General features: G+C 42.6%; 2 protein-coding genes across 2 annotated transcripts in view; one reads left to right on the top strand and one right to left on the bottom strand.

Moving 5' to 3' along the window:
• Window positions 1-763, bottom strand: part of rasd2a (RASD family member 2a) — a 1,681-nt gene extending 918 nt beyond the window's left edge. Inside the window, exon 1 of the mRNA XM_056454154.1 lies at window positions 265-763. Coding sequence (XP_056310129.1) covers window positions 265-763 — 499 coding nt within the window. The remainder of the gene's footprint in view (window positions 1-264) is intronic.
• The window catches only part of epn3a (epsin 3a), a 103,433-nt gene that overhangs the window by 339 nt on the left and 81,995 nt on the right, over window positions 1-21,099 (top strand). The window lies entirely within an intron of this gene.

Here is a 21,099-nt window from a genome sequence, read left to right as displayed (position 1 = left end):
ACAAGAAATGAGAACTTTGTTCATGCATGTTATTAAAATAATAAAAGATACTATTTTTAATACATCTTAATAATAATAAAACATAATTATTAAATAAAATAATAATTGTACTTTTACATTTTTTTCTTTTATTTTTTACTAAAATAACTATTTTAGTATTTTAAATACAAGTAAATAATTTCATAAAAGTCATATATCACATGAAATGAGGACTTTGTAATTAAATAAATTTTTATTAAATTAAATTAAAGCGCGCATACTGACCAGTTAAAATAGTCAGTCTTCGTTTGGCAGGAAAGTCTCTCTCTTTAGACGCGTCCAGGATGTCTAGCTGGTATCTTTCTCCCCGGATGTGGAACAGTTTGCTGTGAAAATCTTCGCTTGTTGGCTCGTAATGTTCCTCGAACACTTCTTCACCCAAAAAGCGGCGTATCAGCGCCGTTTTCCCTACTCGGGGCGCGCCGAGCACTACTACACGCCGGTAATGACTGGGTTTCACGCTTCCCAGCTCGTCATTCTTAATCTCATATCTCATATGCTTTGATTTATGGAGCTGAGAGACAGGGTCTAGAGATCTTCGGGGTTTGCGTTCAGACGAGGAGGGTCGCTTTCCAGTGCTGGAGGAGCGCACCACTCGCGCCTTGGACTCTGGATGCGTGCATTGCAAAGGCGCATCAACTGTGGCGGAATGATAGCTACAACTTGAGAGCGTCGCGGTGCCATCAACTGAAAGGAAAGCTTTATCAGTTGCGTTCACCTCCATGCTCCCGGCTGGTATCATCCAGAACGGCTGGTGCTAGTCTGCGGTGTAGATCAGCTCCTCGTGCTTACCCCTCTGTGAGCTTACGCGCTCCCGCCGCGCTTTTTATATGCTGATGCTGGACGATGGGTAGTGTCGTGCTGTGCGTCATTCAGCGCTTATAGGTGCTCAGACTCCTCTAGTGAACCTGAACAATTCTGCTGCCTTTTTAAGGTATTGCCCACTGCAGTGTTGCTTGGAATGTTGCCATTCTTATGTAAAGATGAAGGTTTTTACAGTATTGCCTGCAGTTAAGTGTAACTACCTGTTTTTAGATCTGTTTTACTGGTGAAGCCAAAAGCGTAATGTGGATTAAATTATAATCTTTTGAATAACTGCAGAACAAACTGCTATTGTTCAGTGAATTAATTAATTAACATGTAAATTGCATTTTAAGCTGAATATTAGTATCTTACAAAATAACTAGTAAAATATCAGGTACCGTCATCATGGCAAAGAGAAAATAAATGCTGTGTTATGAAAACTTATCATGCCTAATTTTCTCTTTGCAAAGCATCACTTGGGAATTAATCCATCCATCCATTCGTGCCCTTGACATGTATTAACACAAACAATCTCATTTAAAAGTAAAGAGGAGAAAGTAAGGGCATGTGAATGATTACTTGATAGATCCAACACATAATGTCTTAAAGGGGACCTATTATGCAAATATCTATTTTATAAGTGGTTTAAACACAGTTGTGTGGCAACAGTCTGTGAATATAGCCAGCCTCTAAAAGTAATTTTTTTTTTAATAATCACATTTGTTAAAAACTGCAGAAACACTTTGATTCACATTCTCCCTTAGAGGGGGAAACACTTCTGAACTCATTTACCTCAAAACAACTGGACCAATTAGCTCACCATATAGGTATGAGAAAGACTTGCACAGGATTAATTCATTATAAAAATGTAGGCAAGTGATTAAAAAGCTAATGAACTTAGAAATACACAATACAAAGTGACATGAAAAATTGGGACACGTTTTTTTTAAGTCAGAATTATTAGCCCCTTTGATTTTTTGATTTAACAGAGCAAGGAAATTTTCACAGTATGTTTGATAATATTCTTTCTTCTGGAGAAAGTCTTATTTATTTTATTTTGGATAGAATAAAAGCATTTTTTTAAGGTCAAAATTATTAGCCCCTTTAAGCTATATTTTTTCAATAGTCTACAGAACAAACCATTGTTATACAGTGACTCGCCTAATTACCCTTTCCTGCCTAGTTAACCTAATTAACTTAGTTAAGCATTTAAATGTCACTTTAAGCTGTATAGAAGTGTCTTGAAAAATATTGAGTAAAATATCATGTACTGTCATCTTGACAAAGATAAAATAAATCAGTTATTAGAAATGAGTTATTAAAACTATTATGTTTAGAAATGTGTTGAAAAAAATCTTCTCTCCGTTAAACAGAAATTGGGGAAAAAATAAACAGGAAGGCTAATAATTCAGGGGGGCTAATAATTCTGACTTTAACTGTATATAAAAATTCTAAAATGTAGATTTTTTTTGTCACAGCAGTTTGCACCAATTCTGCAGAATGGCTTGTATAGACAAAATGCATTGTAAAGCTGCTCAAATTCTCTAATCTGAAATGTTGAGAAATATAGACATCTATATATAAAATAGTAATTATAATAAATAATTTTAAATTATACATTGATATATTCCTATATTGTTCACTTTACAAGAGTGCTAATATTTGCACATCTGTTTGTTTTTGCTAGTAGTACAGTGCTTTACAAAATAAACCAAGGCAATTAAACACCAAAAAATTATTAAATGTGCTACAAAACATATGTAACTACTCAAATATGCTTAAAAACTATTTTACTCGTGTTAGTAACTTCAAATAGGACAAAGCAGTGACCTCAAAATTGAAAAAAAGTAGGTTGTTTCTAACTGTGATCTCCACTGAATAAAACATCCTTATGTAATTGTAAATTTCACACAATTAAGTGTGAAAATTTTTGATATCTCTGTAATAAATTTGAATGCTAAAGTAAGCAAAGTGTACTTTTTTCCGCATAGATTTCTGCCCAACTCACATTTCCTCTGTTGCAATAGAGAACGGCTGTCGTGAGCAAATATACATAATATTTATTTCATTGTCGTGACGCTTTGTTCAGCTTCATTGAATCATTGATGTCTGCTGTTATCCTGTTTATATTATCAGAGAGCCTCAGCATCATTATGTGATTAATGGAATGTGAACAAGATTTATTCATTCTGCAATTCCCAAAGTACCATCTAGACACTCTAACAACAGAAGCGCATAAACATTCACCTCTTTAACCAAATATTTCCGTGCGCCTACACAAATAACACATGGCTTTCCATCTAAAATCATTGAGTAATTGAAAACGAAGCTTGTTTTTGATAATTACCTAATTTGTAGTTTAGTTTTTTCCTGGAAAGTCATTAGCAACCTAATTTAGCAGACGATTAAGGGAACACACTAAATAAAAAATCCCCCTACGCTGCTCACACCGCTATACATCACATCCATTACTGAAAATACATTACATAACAGTTGCTTTGGAACATCTGTTTAATTGGTTCAACTCTGTAAAAAGCAATTTGTTTACTTTACGTTTAAAAAGAGAGTAAACCTGTTGCTTTTAAAGTGATCAGTTAATTTTACCTTGCTACCTATTAACTACAGTAAAGTACAACATTTTTGACTACAGTAGGCCTGACGTACAGTTGAAGTCAGAATTATTAGCCCCCCTTTGAAATTTTTTTTCTTTTTCAAATATCTCCCAAATTTTGTTTAACAGAGCAAGGAAATTTTCACAGTATGTCTGATAATATTTTTTCTTCTGAAGAAAGTCTTATTTGTTTTATTTCGGCTAGAATAAAAGCAATTTTTACATTTTTAAAAAACATTTTACGGTCAAAATTATTTGCCCCTTTAAGCTATATTTTTTTACGATAGTCTACAGAACAAACCATCAATATACAATAACTTGCCCAATTACCCTAACCTGCTTAGTTAACCTAATTAACCTAGTTAAGCCTTTAAATGTCACTTTAAGTTGTATAGAAGTGTCTTGAAAAATATTGAGTAAAATATTATGTACTGTCATCATGGCAAAGATAAAATAAATCAGTTATGAGAATATGAGAATAGTTATTAAAACTATTATGTTTCGAAATGTATATATATATATATATATATATATATATATATATATATATATATATATATATATATATATATATATATTGTCATGGATTGGTCAGGCTCTCACGACCCCCACTCACGAAGATCACCATCACCTGACTTCTAATGAGCACACAGCTGCATCACATTCACGAGCACCAGATAAAAGCACAGCACTCCAGTCGCTCATTGTCCGGGCTCGTCTCGACGAAAGCGGACAACTGAGCGACCACTCAGCGTAGTCATCCTCAGCTAAAACAAACGATTTACTTACCTGTTCTCTTTGTACTCCTCCTAGTCTTCCTGGTCCTCCCGAATCGTCCTGTCTTCCAGTCCTTCCAAGTCTGTGTCATCCTCTGTCAGCTGTATCTGGTGTGTGCTGTCCATCCTCGTGTATTCCTGTTACCCAGCCACGGAGGAAAAGACCCCAACATCATTCCTGATCCTCCTGGCTATCCTTCATGTGCTCCTTGTTGTCATTTAATAAACACCCTAACGTTTCCTTACCTCTGTCTCCTGTCCGCTTCATAACAGAAGCTTGGAACCCACTCTCCGAATCCAACTGGCCACATTAGATGATACAATGGGTCTGGAGAGATTCATCCAACATTCTCTCCGATGTTCCGATCGTCTCCGTTCCTATCAACAGGACACCATCACCCCCTCGTCTGCACTCCTCCAATCGCCTGAGTCAACAGCCTCTCCAGAACCAGAACCCATGATAATAGAGTCTGGAAGACTGACATCAGCGGAACGACAGAGGAGGCTGACCCGGGGTCTGTGTCTATACTGCGGTGTCAGTGGACACACCCGTATGGAGTGTCCCCTTCGTCCCATTCGGACTTCAGTGAGTGTATTCAGTACGAATATTGAACAATGTAAACCACTTACTACCACCGTACAAATAACTACTGCCTCTATTTCTCTCCTTGTCACAGCCCTCATCGACTCCGGGTCAGCAGGGAACTTCATCTCCCAATCCCTCTGTCGTCAACTCCACCTCCGTACTGAGGCGTCCTCGCATATATACCAGATACAACCGATAACCCAGTGCACTCGATCTTCGACCCGTATCCATCGACAATGCGAAGACATCCTTCTTCAAGTGGGGTTGTTACATCAAGAGAGGATTCAATTTCTGGTTCTGGAGGGTGCAAATATGGACATCATTCTAGGGCGCCCGTGGCTGGTGAAGCACGATCCCATCATCTCTTGGGGCACAGGAGAGATAAAGAAATGGGGATCTGGATGTACACCTGCCTGTTTTCCAAATCTCCCTCTTCAAGGTCGGAACCCCATTTCTTTGTTTGCAACATCGGTCGAGAGCCCTCCTGAGAAGCAGTCTATCCACATTCCTAAGGAGTACAGCTCCTTTCATGATGTCTTCTGCCCCAAGAGAGCTTCCCAGCTACCGCCGCATCGGCCATGGGACTGCGCGATCGACCTAGTTCCAGATGCCCAGTTGCCAAGAGGTAGGATCTACCCGCTCTCGCTTCCAGAGAATCAGGCAATGGAAGATTACATAAGGGAAGCTCTGAGTCAGGGGTACATACGTCACTCAAAATCACCAGCCGCCTCAAGCTTCTTCTTTGTGGCCAAGAAGGACGGAGGGCTGCGTCCATGCATCGACTACAGGGTCCTAAATAACGGTACAGTAAAATACCGATATCCCCTTCCTCTGGTACCAGCCGCTTTGGAACAGCTCCGAGAAGCTAAAGTCTTCACTAAATTGGACCTCCGCAGCGCGTATAATCTGATAAGAATACGTGAGGGGGACCAATGGAAGACAGCATTCGTGACCCCTACTGGCCACTATGAATATGAGGTCATGCCTTACGGTCTGGTCAACGCCCCCTCCGTATTCCAAAACTTCATTCATGAAGTCCTCCGGGAGTTTCTTCACCACTGTGTAATAGTGTACATAGATGACATCCTCATTTACTCCCGGAGTGAGGCCGAACATCGCCAACACGTTGCGGAGGTCCTACACACATTGAGAGAACATCACCTCTACCTCAAAGCGGAGAAATGCTCATTCCACCAGAAGTCGATTCATTTCTTGGGATACATCATTGACCAAACCGGTATACGTATGGATGGGAAGAAAATTGAGGCTGTTCTATCCTGGTCAGAACCCACTTCCATTAAGGAGCTCCAGAGGTTTCTTGGGTTTGCTAACTTTTATAGACGGTTTATCAAGGACTACAGCAGGATTACATCACCTCTCACTAATCTCCTCAAGGGTAAACCCAAAGGACTGGAGTGGACCAAAGAAGCAGCCGCAGCCTTCCGCCTTCTTAAGAAGGAGTTCACAAGGGCCCCACTCCTGACTCATCCTGACCCAAATCTTCCTTTCGTGGTGGAAGTGGACGCATCCACCACCGGCGTCGGGGCAGTATTATCTCAACATCATGATACACCGCCCCGACTGCATCCCTGTGCCTATTTCTCTCGGAAGTTGAGCCCGGCGGAGCAGAATTACAGCATAGGAGACAGGGAGCTTCTAGCAATCAAGCTAGCCTTGGAGGAGTGGCGTCACTGGTTGGAGGGAGCCAAACATCCGTTCCAGGTGATCACAGATCACAAAAACCTCCAATACATCAAAGAGGCCAAGAGACTATGTCCACGTCAAGCCAGATGGTCACTTTTCTTCTCACGTTTTGATTTCTCCATTTCCTATCGTCCAGGACCCAAGAATCTAAGAGCAGACGCTCTCTCTCGTTTACACGAGCATCACGATCATGAAGAACTCCCAACGAAGATTCTTCCCGAACACATCTCCATTTGTCCGATCACCTGGAACGCTCCTCCAGTCGTTGCCACTCCGGAAGCCCCTGCTCCGCCGGGATGCCCTCCTCATCGGCAGTTCATACCACCTGAACACCGGGTAGATCTGATCCACTCCTTACATACCTCGCTAGGCACTGGACATCCAGGGATCAACAATACTCTCTCGCTAGTATCCCAACGATTCTGGTGGCCAAACATGGCAAGGGATGTGAGGCAATATGTTCAGGGCTGTAAGGACTGTGCCCAATCCAAGAGCCCACGTCATCTACCCGCTGGAAAGCTCCATCCCTTGCCGATTCCGAACCGTCCCTGGTCACACCTAGGAGTGGACTTTATCACTGACCTCCCTTCGTCAGAAGGTAATACCTGTATTCTAGTCATAGTAGATAGATTCTCAAAGTTTGTCAAACTAATCCCTCTGAAAGGTCTTCCCACAGCCTTTGAAACTGCCGACAATATCTTTAATCAAGTCTTCAGGTCATTTGGTATTCCAGAAGATATTGTGTCGGACAGAGGTCCACAGTTCATCTCACGTCTATGGAAAGCCTTCTTCAAGCTCCTAGGTGTGGCCGTCAGCCTCTCTTCTGGATATCATCCCCAAACCAACGGGCAGACAGAGAGGAAGATTCAGGAGGTGGGACGGTTCCTGAGGACCTTCTGCAGTGGTCACCAGAACTCCTGGAGCCAGTATTTGGGCTGGGCAGAATATGCCCAAAATTCACTGCGGCAACCCTCCACCGGACTCACGCCATTCCAGTGCGTCCTGGGCTTCCAACCACCGCTCTTTCCCTGGGATGGCGAACCATCTGATGTCCCCGCAGTGGATCACTGGTTCCGGGAGAGCGAGAGAGTCTGGGACGAGGCTCATCAACATCTGCAGAGGGCAGTCCGTCGAAGCAAGGTAACCGCCGATAGGAGAAGGTCTGAAGAACCCAGATACACACCCGGACAAAAGGTGTGGCTATCCACCCGGGACATACGCATGCGACTGCCCTCTCGCAAGTTAAGTCCCCGATTTGTTGGTCCCTTCACCATCGTGGAACAGGTTAACCCCGTCACCTACAAACTACAATTACCCTCTCACTACCGTATTCACCCTACATTCCACGTATCACTCCTGAAACCCTATCACGATCCTGTTCTTCCCTCCACAGAGCCTGACCACGAAGAGGAACCCCCTCCTCCACTGCTCCTAGAAGAAGGAGCCGTCTACGCAGTGAAGGAGATCTTGCGTTCCCGACGTCGTGGTGGCCAGTTGGAGTACCTGGTGGACTGGGAAGGGTACGGCCCCGAAGAAAGGACATGGGTTCCCAGAGCTGATATTCTCGATCCTAGTCTCATGGTGGAGTTTCATGAGAGCCACCCTGAGTTCCCAGCGCCTAGAGGCAGAGGGAGACCACCACGGCGTCGGAGGTGTCGGCCCTCAGGAGCGGGCCCTGGGGAGGGGGGTACTGTCATGGATTGGTCAGGCTCTCACGACCCCCACTCACGAAGATCACCATCACCTGACTTCTAATGAGCACACAGCTGCATCACATTCACGAGCACCAGATAAAAGCACAGCACTCCAGTCGCTCATTGTCCGGGCTCGTCTCGACGAAAGCGGACAACTGAGCGACCACTCAGCGTAGTCATCCTCAGCTAAAACAAACGATTTACTTACCTGTTCTCTTTGTACTCCTCCTAGTCTTCCTGGTCCTCCCGAATCGTCCTGTCTTCCAGTCCTTCCAAGTCTGTGTCATCCTCTGTCAGCTGTATCTGGTGTGTGCTGTCCATCCTCGTGTATTCCTGTTACCCAGCCACGGAGGAAAAGACCCCAACATCATTCCTGATCCTCCTGGCTATCCTTCATGTGCTCCTTGTTGTCATTTAATAAACACCCTAACGTTTCCTTACCTCTGTCTCCTGTCCGCTTCATAACAGAAGCTTGGAACCCACTCTCCGAATCCAACTGGCCACATTAGATGATACAATGGGTCTGGAGAGATTCATCCAACATTCTCTCCGATGTTCCGATCGTCTCCGTTCCTATCAACAGGACACCATCACCCCCTCGTCTGCACTCCTCCAATCGCCTGAGTCAACAGCCTCTCCAGAACCAGAACCCATGATAATAGAGTCTGGAAGACTGACATCAGCGGAACGACAGAGGAGGCTGACCCGGGGTCTGTGTCTATACTGCGGTGTCAGTGGACACACCCGTATGGAGTGTCCCCTTCGTCCCATTCGGACTTCAGTGAGTGTATTCAGTACGAATATTGAACAATGTAAACCACTTACTACCACCGTACAAATAACTACTGCCTCTATTTCTATTTCTGCCTCTATTCTAGTTCGCTGGTTCGAGCCTTGGCTGGGTCAGTTGGCATTTCTGTGTGGAGTTTGCATGTTTTTCCCGTGCTGGCGTGGGTTTCCTTCTTGTGGTCCGATTTCCCCCACAAGTCCAAAGACAAGCTGTAGGTGAATTGGGTAAGCTAAATTGGCTGTAGTGTATGTGGGTGATTGAATGTGTATGGGTGTTTCCCAGTGATGTGTTGAAGCTGTAATGGCATCCGCTGCGTAAAACATATTCTGGATAAGTTGGTGGTTTATTCCGCTGTGACGACCCCAGATTAATAAAGGGACTAAGCCGAAAAGAAAATGAATGAATGAATTTGAAATTAACTTTAAAAACGGCTACATTTTTTCCCTTTTAATTAAAGTTATGCGTTGTTGTCCTTTCTATATGCAACCTTTTAATCAGCCAGTTCATGTAAATGTGTCTGACTGTCGAAAATTAAGAGATATCTTTCTAATTTTTTTCTGAAGTTATTATGATGTGGGTTTTAAGTAAATGTTAATGTTTGTTTTACTTAAAACATGTATTACAAATAATATTAATCCAAATAACCCAAAAGTGTTTTTGATAAGTCATTTATTTGCCAGTAGTTTTTTTTTTATATAAAATGTATATACAGTTGAAGTCAGAATTATTAGCCCCCCATGAATTATTAGCCTCCCTGTTTATTTTTCCCCCCAATTTCTGTTTAACGGAGAGAAGATTTTTTCAACACATTTCTAAACATAATAGTTTTAATAACTCATTTCTAATAACTGATTTATTTTATCTGTGCCGTGATGACAGTAAATAATATTTTACTAGATATTTTTCAAGACTTCTATACAGCTTAAAGTGACATTTAAAGGCTTAACTAGGTTGATTAGATTAACTAAGCAGGTTAGGGTAATTAGGCAAGTTATTGTATAATGATATTTTATAATTTTTCTGTAGACTATCGAAAAAATATAGCTTTAAGGGGCTAATAATTTTGACCTTAAAATGGTTAAAAAATTAAAAACTACTTTTATTCTAGCCAAAATAAACCAAATAAGACTTTCTCCAGAAAAAAAATATTATCAGACATACTGTGAAAATTTCCTTGTTCTGTTAAACATCATCTGGGAAATATTGGAAAAGAAAAAAAAATTAAAGGGAGGCTAATAATTCTGACTTCAACTATATATATATATATATATATATATATATATATATATATATATATATATATATATATATATATATATATATATATATATATATATATATATATATATATATATATATAAAGGGGTTAAAGTACACAACAACTGCACAATGCAATATTTTATATGCTAGAACAATGCAAAAACTCTGAGTAATCTAATTATCTTCCTATTTTGTGACTGAATATCACCAGTATCAATACATATGTAGAACATTCTGGCAACATTAGTGTCTGCACATTGAGTTTAGCAAAAATGATTACAGTTTGTAAGAGAAGACAAATCTCCACCCTGTTCTGCATAAATAACACCTACATCCCTGACAGACTCAGTTGGTCTTAAGTCATTCAAGGCCACTGCAACTGGACTGGAATGGCTCATGGTGTGCTCTGCTTTGCTTTGCTTTTCTTTTACAATGCTTACCTTGAAGTGTGTGAGACTAAATGTTCTATGCTAAGAGAATGAAATAGAATTCGCCATGGCAACAGTTTGCTTTAAAAGACCTGTCTTTTGTAAGCTGTCACAATATCACTTGCTCCTCTGCACTGTCAGCTTTGTACTAAAGTTTAGTGCTACTTTGTGCTGGAATTTTCATAGAATCTGTAGGCATGTATTACACATGAATGTTTTTTTTCCTGTGTTGAGTTCACCTTAAAAATGTCACGTATAAATGTCCCATCAGTGCAACAGTACAACAAACAGCCTCACAAACTAGTAAATTTATATATTATAACTTCTATATATTTACAATTATATATTGGAAAAAAATGACAAATTAAAAGTAGTTAAAAGACTGAAATAGTATTTCAATAATATTTGTTTGCATTTTTTGCCATTTAAAAAAAAAAAAGTTTGCATCATCGTTTAATTTATATACTTTTGACACAAAATGTCAAAAATCCTATTGGTTCAACCCTAACACCGTATTACCAGAAAACAAATGAAATTAAACAACAAACAAACAAACAAACAAACAAACATTTCCTATAGAAAACATTTCTTGCTCAGTCATTTTAAGAAAAATGTCTAATAATTTCATAAATGAATCAATTGAAATTAATACATATTTCAATAATAATAATAATAATAATAATAATAATAATAATAATAATAATAATAATAATAATAAAAATAATTATTAAGTAAATGATTCCTAAAGGTTGTCTTCAAAGGTTGTTTTTTGTTGGATTCTTTTTTGTATTTGTTTTAATCTTCAAAAAATAAAATGTTTAAGGAAAGGTCCAATGTATAAACCATGAGCTTCTTTATGGAATCACAGATGCTATTAAAGAACTGTTGAGAACGTGCAGTGCAGTATATATGATTTAATATAATTATAAAGGTGTTGTTTTAGTTACCAAGTTCTACCACGTGAGGTCAGCAAAGACCTGATAAGTTTAATTCCTGTTTGGGTTTCAGCATTTGCTCTATTAATTAATTAAAGGGCACCTATGGTGAAAAAACTTTACAAGCTGTTTGGACAGAAATGTGTGTAAGTATAGTGTATAGACTGTCATATTGGGGTGAAATAAACACACCCAGTCCTTTTTTTTCAAATTTAACAACATAAAAACGGTGGACCAATTGGAATGGTTTTCAGATAGACCACAACATTACGTAGGAGTGCGGTCCCCCCGCCCACCAATATTGATTGACAGCTGCACGCATTAACATGTCCGGTAGTCATGTGTATAATCATATCAACAAGACAGGACGAGCGCAAAGCAACAAAAGCAATAAAAGGTCTGTTCAGTTCGCTAGGTTCATCAATCATCATCAAGAGTGAGCTTTACACATTTAAAATGTTTTAAAACAGTGCATGTGTGTAATGAATTATAGCGATTCACTTCAGATTCACTTAATCAGCACATCCGCGTGTCAGAACAATTATAAAGGAAGACGCTTCAATCCTGGTTTGTGGACGTTAAATCAGGTTTATTTTGTACATTAACATAACAGATATTCATACAGCAGTGAATATTACCAGTATCATGTCACATATGCGTGCAAAAAGAGTGCAAAGCTTAACACGCTGTCTCTGTATGTGTGTGTGTGAGTGTGTGTGAGTGTGTGTGTGTGTGTGAGTGTGTGTTTCTGTGCTATGTGTGTGTGTGTCTGCGCTATGTGTGTGTGTGTGTATGTGTCTGCGCTATGTGTGTGTCCTCGCTGTGTGTTACGGAAGCAGACGGACACACAAGGGGAGTAAGTATAAATGTGGTTTATTACAACAGTAGAGCACAGTGGATAATAATTGAGAGTAGAAATGGAGTTTTGAGGAACTGATGATCCTCTTTGCCAGGTGGGATGACAGACACTGAAGGATGACTGAATGCACACACCAGAGGACTTGCGGGGAAGACAGGCTGACGAGACACACAACGTTGACAGGACAACTGGAACACTAGACAGACTGGAATGAAAACAGAGTCAAGGTAAGTATATATGCTGAGATCGCAGGGGAGTAAAACCTAGGAAGTGGTTCACTCAGAGTCCGCTTCGTAGGAACGAGACCGGACAATGAGTGAAGTGAGGTGTGTGCTTATATAGTGAGTCTGAGTGATTGGGTGCAGCTGTGGGTGGTTAATACTCAGGTGAAGATGCTCGATGCGTGATGTTGGTGGAAGAGCCTGGCCAATCCGTGACATTACCCCCCTCCCCAGGGCCCGCTCCTGAGGGCCTGAACCTCCGACGTCGTGGTGGTCTACCTCGTCCTCGAGGTGCTGGAAATTCTGGGTGATTGGAGTGGAACTCTTCCATAAGTGCGGGATCTAATATATCGGATCTGGGGACCCATGACCTTTCTTCTGGACCGTATCCTTCCCAGTCGACGAGGTATTCAAGCTGACCACCACGACGCCGGGACCGTAGGATGTCCTTGACTTGGTAGATGGCCCCTTCTTCTAACATCAGTGGGGGAGGAGGTTCCTCTTCATGGCCAGGCTCTGTGGAGGGAATCAGAGGATCGTGAAAGGGTTTTAGAAGGGACACGTGGAATGTGGGGTGGATTCTGTACTGTGGTGGTAACTGTAACTTGTATGTGACGGGGTTGACCTGTTCCAGGATGGTGAAGGGACCAACAAATCTGGGACTTAATTTTTGGGAGGGCAGTCGCAAACGGATATCTCTGGTGGAGAGCCAGACCTTCTGTCCTGGAGTATAGATGGGGCCTGGAATCCTCCTCTTATCAGATACCTCCTTTGTTCTGCGTACTGCCCTCTGGAGATGGTGATGAGCATCGTCCCAGACTCTCTCGCTCTCCCGGAACCAGTAATCCACTGCGGGGACATCAGATGGTGCGCCATCCCAGGGGAAGAGTGGAGGTTGGAACCCTAGGATGCACTGGAATGGCGTGAGTCCGGTGGTAGGTTGCCGCAGGGAATTCTGGGCGTATTCCACCCAGCCCAGAAACTGGCTCCAGGAGTTTTGGTGACCGTGACAGAAGGTCCGGAGGAACCGCCCCACTTCCTGAATTTTCCTCTCTGTCTGGCCGTTGGTTTGGGGGTGATAGCCAGACGAGAGGCTTACGGTCACACCTAGGAGTCTGAAGAATGCTCTCCATAGTCTGGAGATAAATTGGGGTCCTCGGTCCGAGACTATATCTTCTGGTAACCCAAAATTTCGAAAGACGTGGTTGAACAGGTTTTCGGTGGTCTCTAGGGCTGTGGGTAGACCTTTCAAAGGAATCAAACGACAGAATTTAGAGAATCGATCTATGATGACTAGAATGCAGGTGTTACCTTCAGACAATGGGAGGTCTGTCATGAAGTCAACTCCTAGGTGTGACCAGGGGCGGTTTGGGATGGGCAAGGGATGGAGTTTACCAGCAGGTAGATGGCGAGGACTCTTCGACATAGCGCATTCTCTGCAGCCTTGGACGTATCTCCTCACATCCCTCGCCATGTTCGGCCACCAAAAGCGTTGGGATAGCAGCGAGAGGGTGTTGTTGGCCCCAGAATGTCCTGTGCCCAGAGATGTATGGCTGGAATGAATGAGATCTACCCGTTGGTTTTCAGGGATGAAGCGTCGATTGGGGGGACAGCCCGGCGGAGTTCTGGATTCTGGAGTGGCGATTACTGTAGGAGCGGACCATTGGATGGGACAGATAGTGATCTGATCGGGAAGGATCTTGGCCGGTGTCTCAATAATTTCATGCTGGTCGTGAATTCTGGAAAGTGCGTCTGCTCGGATATTTTTTGATCCTGGTCGATATGAGATAGAGAACTGAAATCTGGAGAAGAACAATGACCAACGGGCCTGACGAGGACAGAGTCTTTTAGCATCTTTTAGGTATTGTAGATTTTTATGATCTGTGATCACCTGAAATGAATGTTTGGCCCCCTCCAACCAGTGTCGCCACTCCTCCAGGGCGAGCTTGATGGCCAGAAGTTCTCGATTTCCGATGTCATAGTTCCTTTCCGCCGGGCTGAGCTTCCGGGAGAAATAGGCACATGGATGGAGTAATGAAGGAGTACCGTGGTACTGGGACAGGATGGCTCCCACTCCGGTGGTCGATGCATCCACTTCGACCACAAACGGCAAGTCAGGATCAGGATGAGTCAGCAGTGGGGCTTGAGTGAAGGATTCTTTTAGGTTTTGGAAGGCTGCGGCGGCTTCGGGAGGCCAGGGTAGTGCTTTAGGTTTATTTTTCAACAGGTTGGTGAGCGGAGCGGTGATGAGACTGTAATTATGGATGAAACGTCGGTAGAAATTAGCAAATCCTAGGAAACGTTGGAGTTCCTTTATGGTTTTTGGTTTGGGCCAGGAGATGACGGAAGTGACCTTCCCCTCGTCCATACGAACCCCTCTTTGATCGATGATGTACCCCAAGAACTGAACAGATGGTGAATGGAAGGAGCATTTTTCAGCCTTGAGGTACAGGCGGTGTTTCCTTAGGGTTTTCAGGACCTCCGCAACGTGGTGGCGATGTTCGGCCTCACTCCGGGAGTAAATCAGGATATCATCTATGTATACGATGACGAAGAGATGGAGGACTTCGTGGATGAAGTTTTGGAATACGGAGGGGGCGTTAACCAGACCATAGGGCATGACCAGTTACTCGTAGTGTCCAGTAGGGGTCACAAACCCAGTTTTCCACTCATCCCCCTCACGTATTCTCACCAGGTTATTGGCGCTGCGGAGGTCCAACTTGGTGAAAATTTTGGCGGATCTGAGTTGTTCCAGGGCTGCCGGGACGAGAGGAAGGGGATAGCGGAATTTGACTGTACCTTGATTTAGGGTTCTGTAATCGATACATGGCCGCAGCCCTCCATCCTTCTTAGCCACGAAGAAGAAACTTGAGGCAGCAGGTGACGTGGATGGACGGATATACCCCTGACTCAGAGCCTCATGGATGTACTCCTCCATTGCCTTGGTCTCCGGAAGGGACAACGGGTAGATCCTACCTCTGGGCATAGGCGCATCTGGAAGCAGGTCTATGGCGCAGTCCCATGGCCGATGTGGAGGTAGCTGGGAAGCTCTCTTGGGGCAAAATACATCCTCGTATGAGGAGTAGATCTTCGGGATCTGCATGGATATTTTCTCGACTGGACTTTCGACAGACGTAACGTAGACGGTAAGGGGTCTTTGAATTGGTAAGGGTAGATCGGGAAAACAGCTGGATCTGCATTCTTCTCCCCATCTCTTAATTTCTCCTGTGCCTGTGCAAGAGAGGATGGGATCATGCTTCACCAGCCACGGGCGCCCTAAGATGATATCCATCGATGCACCCTCCAGAACCAGAAATTGAATCTCCTCTTTGTGGAGCAGTCCTACTTGGAGATTGACGGGTTCACATTTTCGATGGATACGTGCCTGAGAATGGATATCGTTGGTTATGGGCTGAATCTGGTAGATGTGCGTCGAGGCTTCGGTGTTAAGCTGGAGTCGGCGACAGAGGGCGTGCGAGATGAAATTTCCTGCTGACCCGGAGTCGATGAGGGCTGTGACTGAAACTGAGACAGAAGGGGTAGTTAACTGGACATTAGTGGTGAGAGGATGCATCTTTTCAATGGGAGAACTGAACAAACTCACCACAGAGCGTGCTGGACGAATGGGACAGTCCAGCCTGACATGTCCTTTGGCACCACAGTACATGCACAGACCCCGGGTCAGCCTCCTCTGTCGCTCGGTGATCGTGAGTCTACCAGATTCTATGATCATGGGTTCTGGTTCTGGAGGGACGGCTGGCTCTGGCGAACGGAGGAGTGCTTGGGATACTGGTGGAGGATCATGCTGGTAGACCCTCAGACGATCGGAACAGCGCAGAGAGTGTTGGATGAACTTCTCCAATCCCATCGTGTCGTCGAGGGCGGCCAGCTGTAACCGGAGGCTGGGCTCTAGCCCGAGCCGGTAGGTTGTGAGGAGAGATCGCTCATTCCATCCGCTAGCAGCAGCCAGAGTTCGGAACCTGAGAGCATAATCCTGAGTGGACATGGCTCCCTGTTTGAGATGGTATAACTGTTCTCCAGCTGCTACTTCAGCATCCGCGCGACCAAAAACCGCCTTGAAATACTGGGTGAATGACTGAATGGAATTTGTTACCGGCCCAGACTGTTGCCAGATGGTTTCAGCCCACCGAAGAGCCGACCCAGAGAGAAGGGAGATGATGAAAGCGATTTTGGACCGATCTGTAGGGTATAACTCGGGTTGCATAGTGAATACCAGAGAACATTGTAGGAGAAATCCATTGCACTCCTCCGCCCCGCCAGAGTAGGGCGCTGGTCGAGCCATGGGACTGGATGAGTGGGTGGACGGTGAAGAAGTGCTCGGTGCTGGTGGTGCTTCGGGAAGTGGAGCAGATGGTAGTAGCACTCTCTTCAATGAATCCACCAACTCCTGAAGGGGATCGTGAGTGCTCATGCTGTTGGTAGTTGAAGGTCCGGTCTTCTGTTACGGAAGCAGACGGACACACAAGGGGAGTAAGTATAAATGTGGTTTATTACAACAGTAGAGCACAGTGGATAATAATTGAGAGTAGAAATGGAGTTTGGAGGAACTGATGATCCTCTTTGCCAGGTGGGATGACAGACACTGAAGGATGACCGAATGCACACACCAGAGGACTTGCGGGGAAGACAGACTGACGAGACACACAACGTTGACAGGACAACTGGAACACTGGACAGACTGGAATGAAAACAGAGTACAGGTAAGTATATATGCTGAGATCGCAGGGGAGTGAAACCTAGGAAGTGGTTCACTCAGAGTCCGCTTCGTAGGAACGAGACCGGACAATGAGTGAAGTGAGGTGTGTGCTTATATAGTGAGTCTGAGTAATTGGGTGCAGCTGTGCGTGGTTAATACTCAGATGAAGGTGCTCGATGCGTGATGTTGGTGGAAGAGCCTGGCCAATCCGTGACACTGTGTGTGTGCGTGAACTTTGTAATGACATTGTTTGTGACTCATGGTTGCAACTCCACACAAAAATGCATTAAAATACTGATTGTTAAAGTTCTTACTGTAGTATTTCCCACAAACGCTACGTGAGATCTGCTTCCTGAGGCAGCCAAGGGCGACGATTGCTGACAGGCACATGGGAACGGTGGGCGGGGAGGACTAGCCTTAAAAACCCAGTACAAAAAAACAGCAACAACTTTTTCCCAGCTATAATATAGACACTTCAAACAGCTATAATAAATAATCTGATGGGTGTTTTGAGCTGAAACTTTACAGACACATTCTGGGGACACATAAGACTTAATCATATTTGACTTAAATATGAAAAGAGGGGTAACCTATGTGCCCTTTAATTAATTAATTTGTCACTTATGTGTGTTTTTCAATTATTTTGGCTAGTGAATGCTAAAAGTGCATTACACTGTGACAGTGGTGTAAAGTAACAAATTACAAATACACAAACTACTGTAAGTAGTTTTAAAAATGTGTACTTTTACTTTCCTTTGAGAACATTTTTAGTGCTGTATTAGTACTTTTGCTCCACTACTTTCCTTCAATCTGCAGTCACTACTTTATTTTTTCTTGTCTATGAGGATTAGAAAAATCCATCCTGTGATTCCTGTCCAATCAAATCACACATAGAAGGTAAATTGCATCATACTGAACAACCTCAAGACATGGGCAATTTATAATTAAAATTGCAGCAAACTGCTTGGAAGCATTAAAAGTGTCCAAGAAGCTGTCAGTAGTCAGTAGTCCAAAATCTTTACACACATTGACCGAGTGACTGCTTAGATGCATGTCACTGATGAGAAGATGACGTATGTTTAATTTATTATGACCGAAATGGCCTTAAACTCCCAGCAGGTACAAAACGTCAACATGACATCAGATTGATGGTGTACCCCAACGTTGTGAGGATGTTGCATTATGTTTGGAAATGAAAAATCGGGTTGACATCAGAACCTAATGTCAATGTCAAATGTTCAACCTAAAATCAACCAAATATCAACACCAAATGATGTTACAGCTTGACGTTGTGTGGACCTTACCACTATGATGTCTATTAAATGTTGGATTTTGGTTTCCATACCTGACCAGTAAATGTCAGTGTCTGACGTCAATATCTGCGTTTTGGTCACTTTCTAACACAATATAAAATCAACCAAATATTAGCGTTGTTATTGGACATCAAAAAAATTGTTGTTCTTAGATGCTGGGTTGACATTGAATTTTGGTCACTCAACATCACGACCTAAATCTATCCCAATATTAATATTAGTATTATTAATGTCTTATGACATTGTGTGTCTGCTGGGTAATAACTAAATGCACTACAGAATGTCACATTTACACACATCCACAAATTACATGTAAATGCATCAGCTTTTCACAGCGTAATACTCACTACTCACTACTCTTGGGTACTTTTGGAAGGTCTAATTTTTCGCATACTTTGAGTAATATTTACAATAGATATTTTTACTCTACTTGCACTACATTTTTGGGCATGAAATAGTCCTTTAACTTTTTAGTACTCTTTCCACCACTGCACTGTGATGATTTTCCATGCCAGGGGTCACCAATCTCGGTCCAGAAGGGCCGGTATCCCTGCAGGGTTTCGCTCCAACTTGTCTCAACTCACCTGCCTGGATGTTTCAAATATACCTATTAAGACCTTGATTAGCTTGTTCAGGTGTGTTTGATTAAGGTTGGAGCTAAAATCTGCAAGACACCGGCCCTCTAGGAACAAGTTTGGCCCCTGGTCTATGCTATAAAAGTAGTGAACAATTTCCTCAAAATGTACTAAATATTGAGCTCATATTGTAATAATCAAATCATAAATCACATTCAAGCTTGCATCAATCAAAGGCCTTTATTTGTCACATACACTTCCATGTAGTCAAATACACCGTCATGTAGTGAAATTGGACACCCCGACCATACACAAACATCACAATTCAGGGGAAGAAAGATCAACGGGAGGTAGCATTTAGAAAAAGGAAGTAAAATACATTTGGGGAAAGAGAGGCGAAAAAAACTCCCTCTCACATTGCCCTTGAATTAAGGCAGTGTGAGATCAGAGAGAGAGAAAAAAAACCCAGCAACCTTACTAGCAATGCTTACTAGAAAAGCATGTTGCTAAAATTATGCATGTAGCTAGTATGAGACAACATGACTAGCATAATTCTAGTATGACATTAAACATTTTAGCATTTGACTCAATGTTTATAGCATAGCATTTTTTTAACTTGTGGCTAGGTTATCCTAACATACTTCATATGGTTATTAAAGTACATAGTTAATTGTTATCTCGATGTACTGTAGCTAGTCATTGCTACCAAGTAAAAAGTGCCAATCCCCATGTCTCTATGATGTTCTGAATTAGAGATATTGATGTTGCACCAATCAACTTTTATCCAAAAAAAAACAAAAAACATTTCTACCCAAAGAGCAAATGTTTTCTGGCCCAGCTCCGGGCCACACAGTAACTTTTCCCTTGGCCCAAGTACTTCAAAGAATGACGGTCCTGAAGTGGCCTATAACTGGATTAAAGACAAGGGCCACACATGGGCCATAACTGGCCCGAAACAATTTATCACCCTTAACTGGCCCTGAACTGGGCCAAAACAGGTTTATTATTGGTACCGATTCTCAGCTATAGGTTTATGTTTAAACCAGAAACCCCAAAAACTGAGCCATAACCCAGCCTAATGTTACCTAAACAATGTGAACAATTGCTACACTGATCTGGGCCACACATGTCCCAACCTCAACTGGCCCAAATGTAGTTTGCCGTCATGCATGCAGTGCCATGATTACTATGCATGGCCCACATTCGGCTGACATTATGCATGGCATTACCAGCAACACACCAGCAGTGCCAAAATGAGGCCACATTTGAAATAAACCGTGAAACTCTGACCAATATAAGGAGAGTTAACTCGCATGTGACTTGTTTTAGCTCTTTTGGTCCGTTTATAAGCTTTGCCGTGTGAAAGCGAACCGCACCAAGAACAAAGAGCAACATTGTAACAATTTTAATCACTGTTTCGGAACAAGTGAATCGATTCACAGGTGTGAAAGTACCCTAAAACTAAAGATTTGCCAGCAAGGTGACCGGAGATCCTTAAAAAGTCTTAAATCCCAGAGTATAAAAAAAGGCCTTTATTAGTGTTAAAATGTCTTAAATCCATGTTTCAGCTGTCTTCAAAGTGCAATCGAACCAACCCCAATGAAGAAGATTTTGTTTCCATTTTGAAATCTGCTTAAATTTCTTTGTCTATCATCACCAAGAACAACATAGAAGGAACCAAAGTCCATTTAAAGTCTTTGGCGGAACCTAATAAAATACTCTGGTTTTTAATAAAATAAACAACATTTGCTGGAATACGTTTGTGGTAACTTACGCTTGCTTAACTT

This window comes from Danio aesculapii, chromosome 3, assembly GCF_903798145.1.
Source record: "Danio aesculapii chromosome 3, fDanAes4.1, whole genome shotgun sequence".
Lineage (NCBI taxonomy): Eukaryota > Metazoa > Chordata > Actinopteri > Cypriniformes > Danionidae > Danio > Danio aesculapii.
The sequence above is the reverse complement of the archived record's forward strand: the minus strand, read 5'-3'. Positions and strand labels throughout refer to the sequence as shown.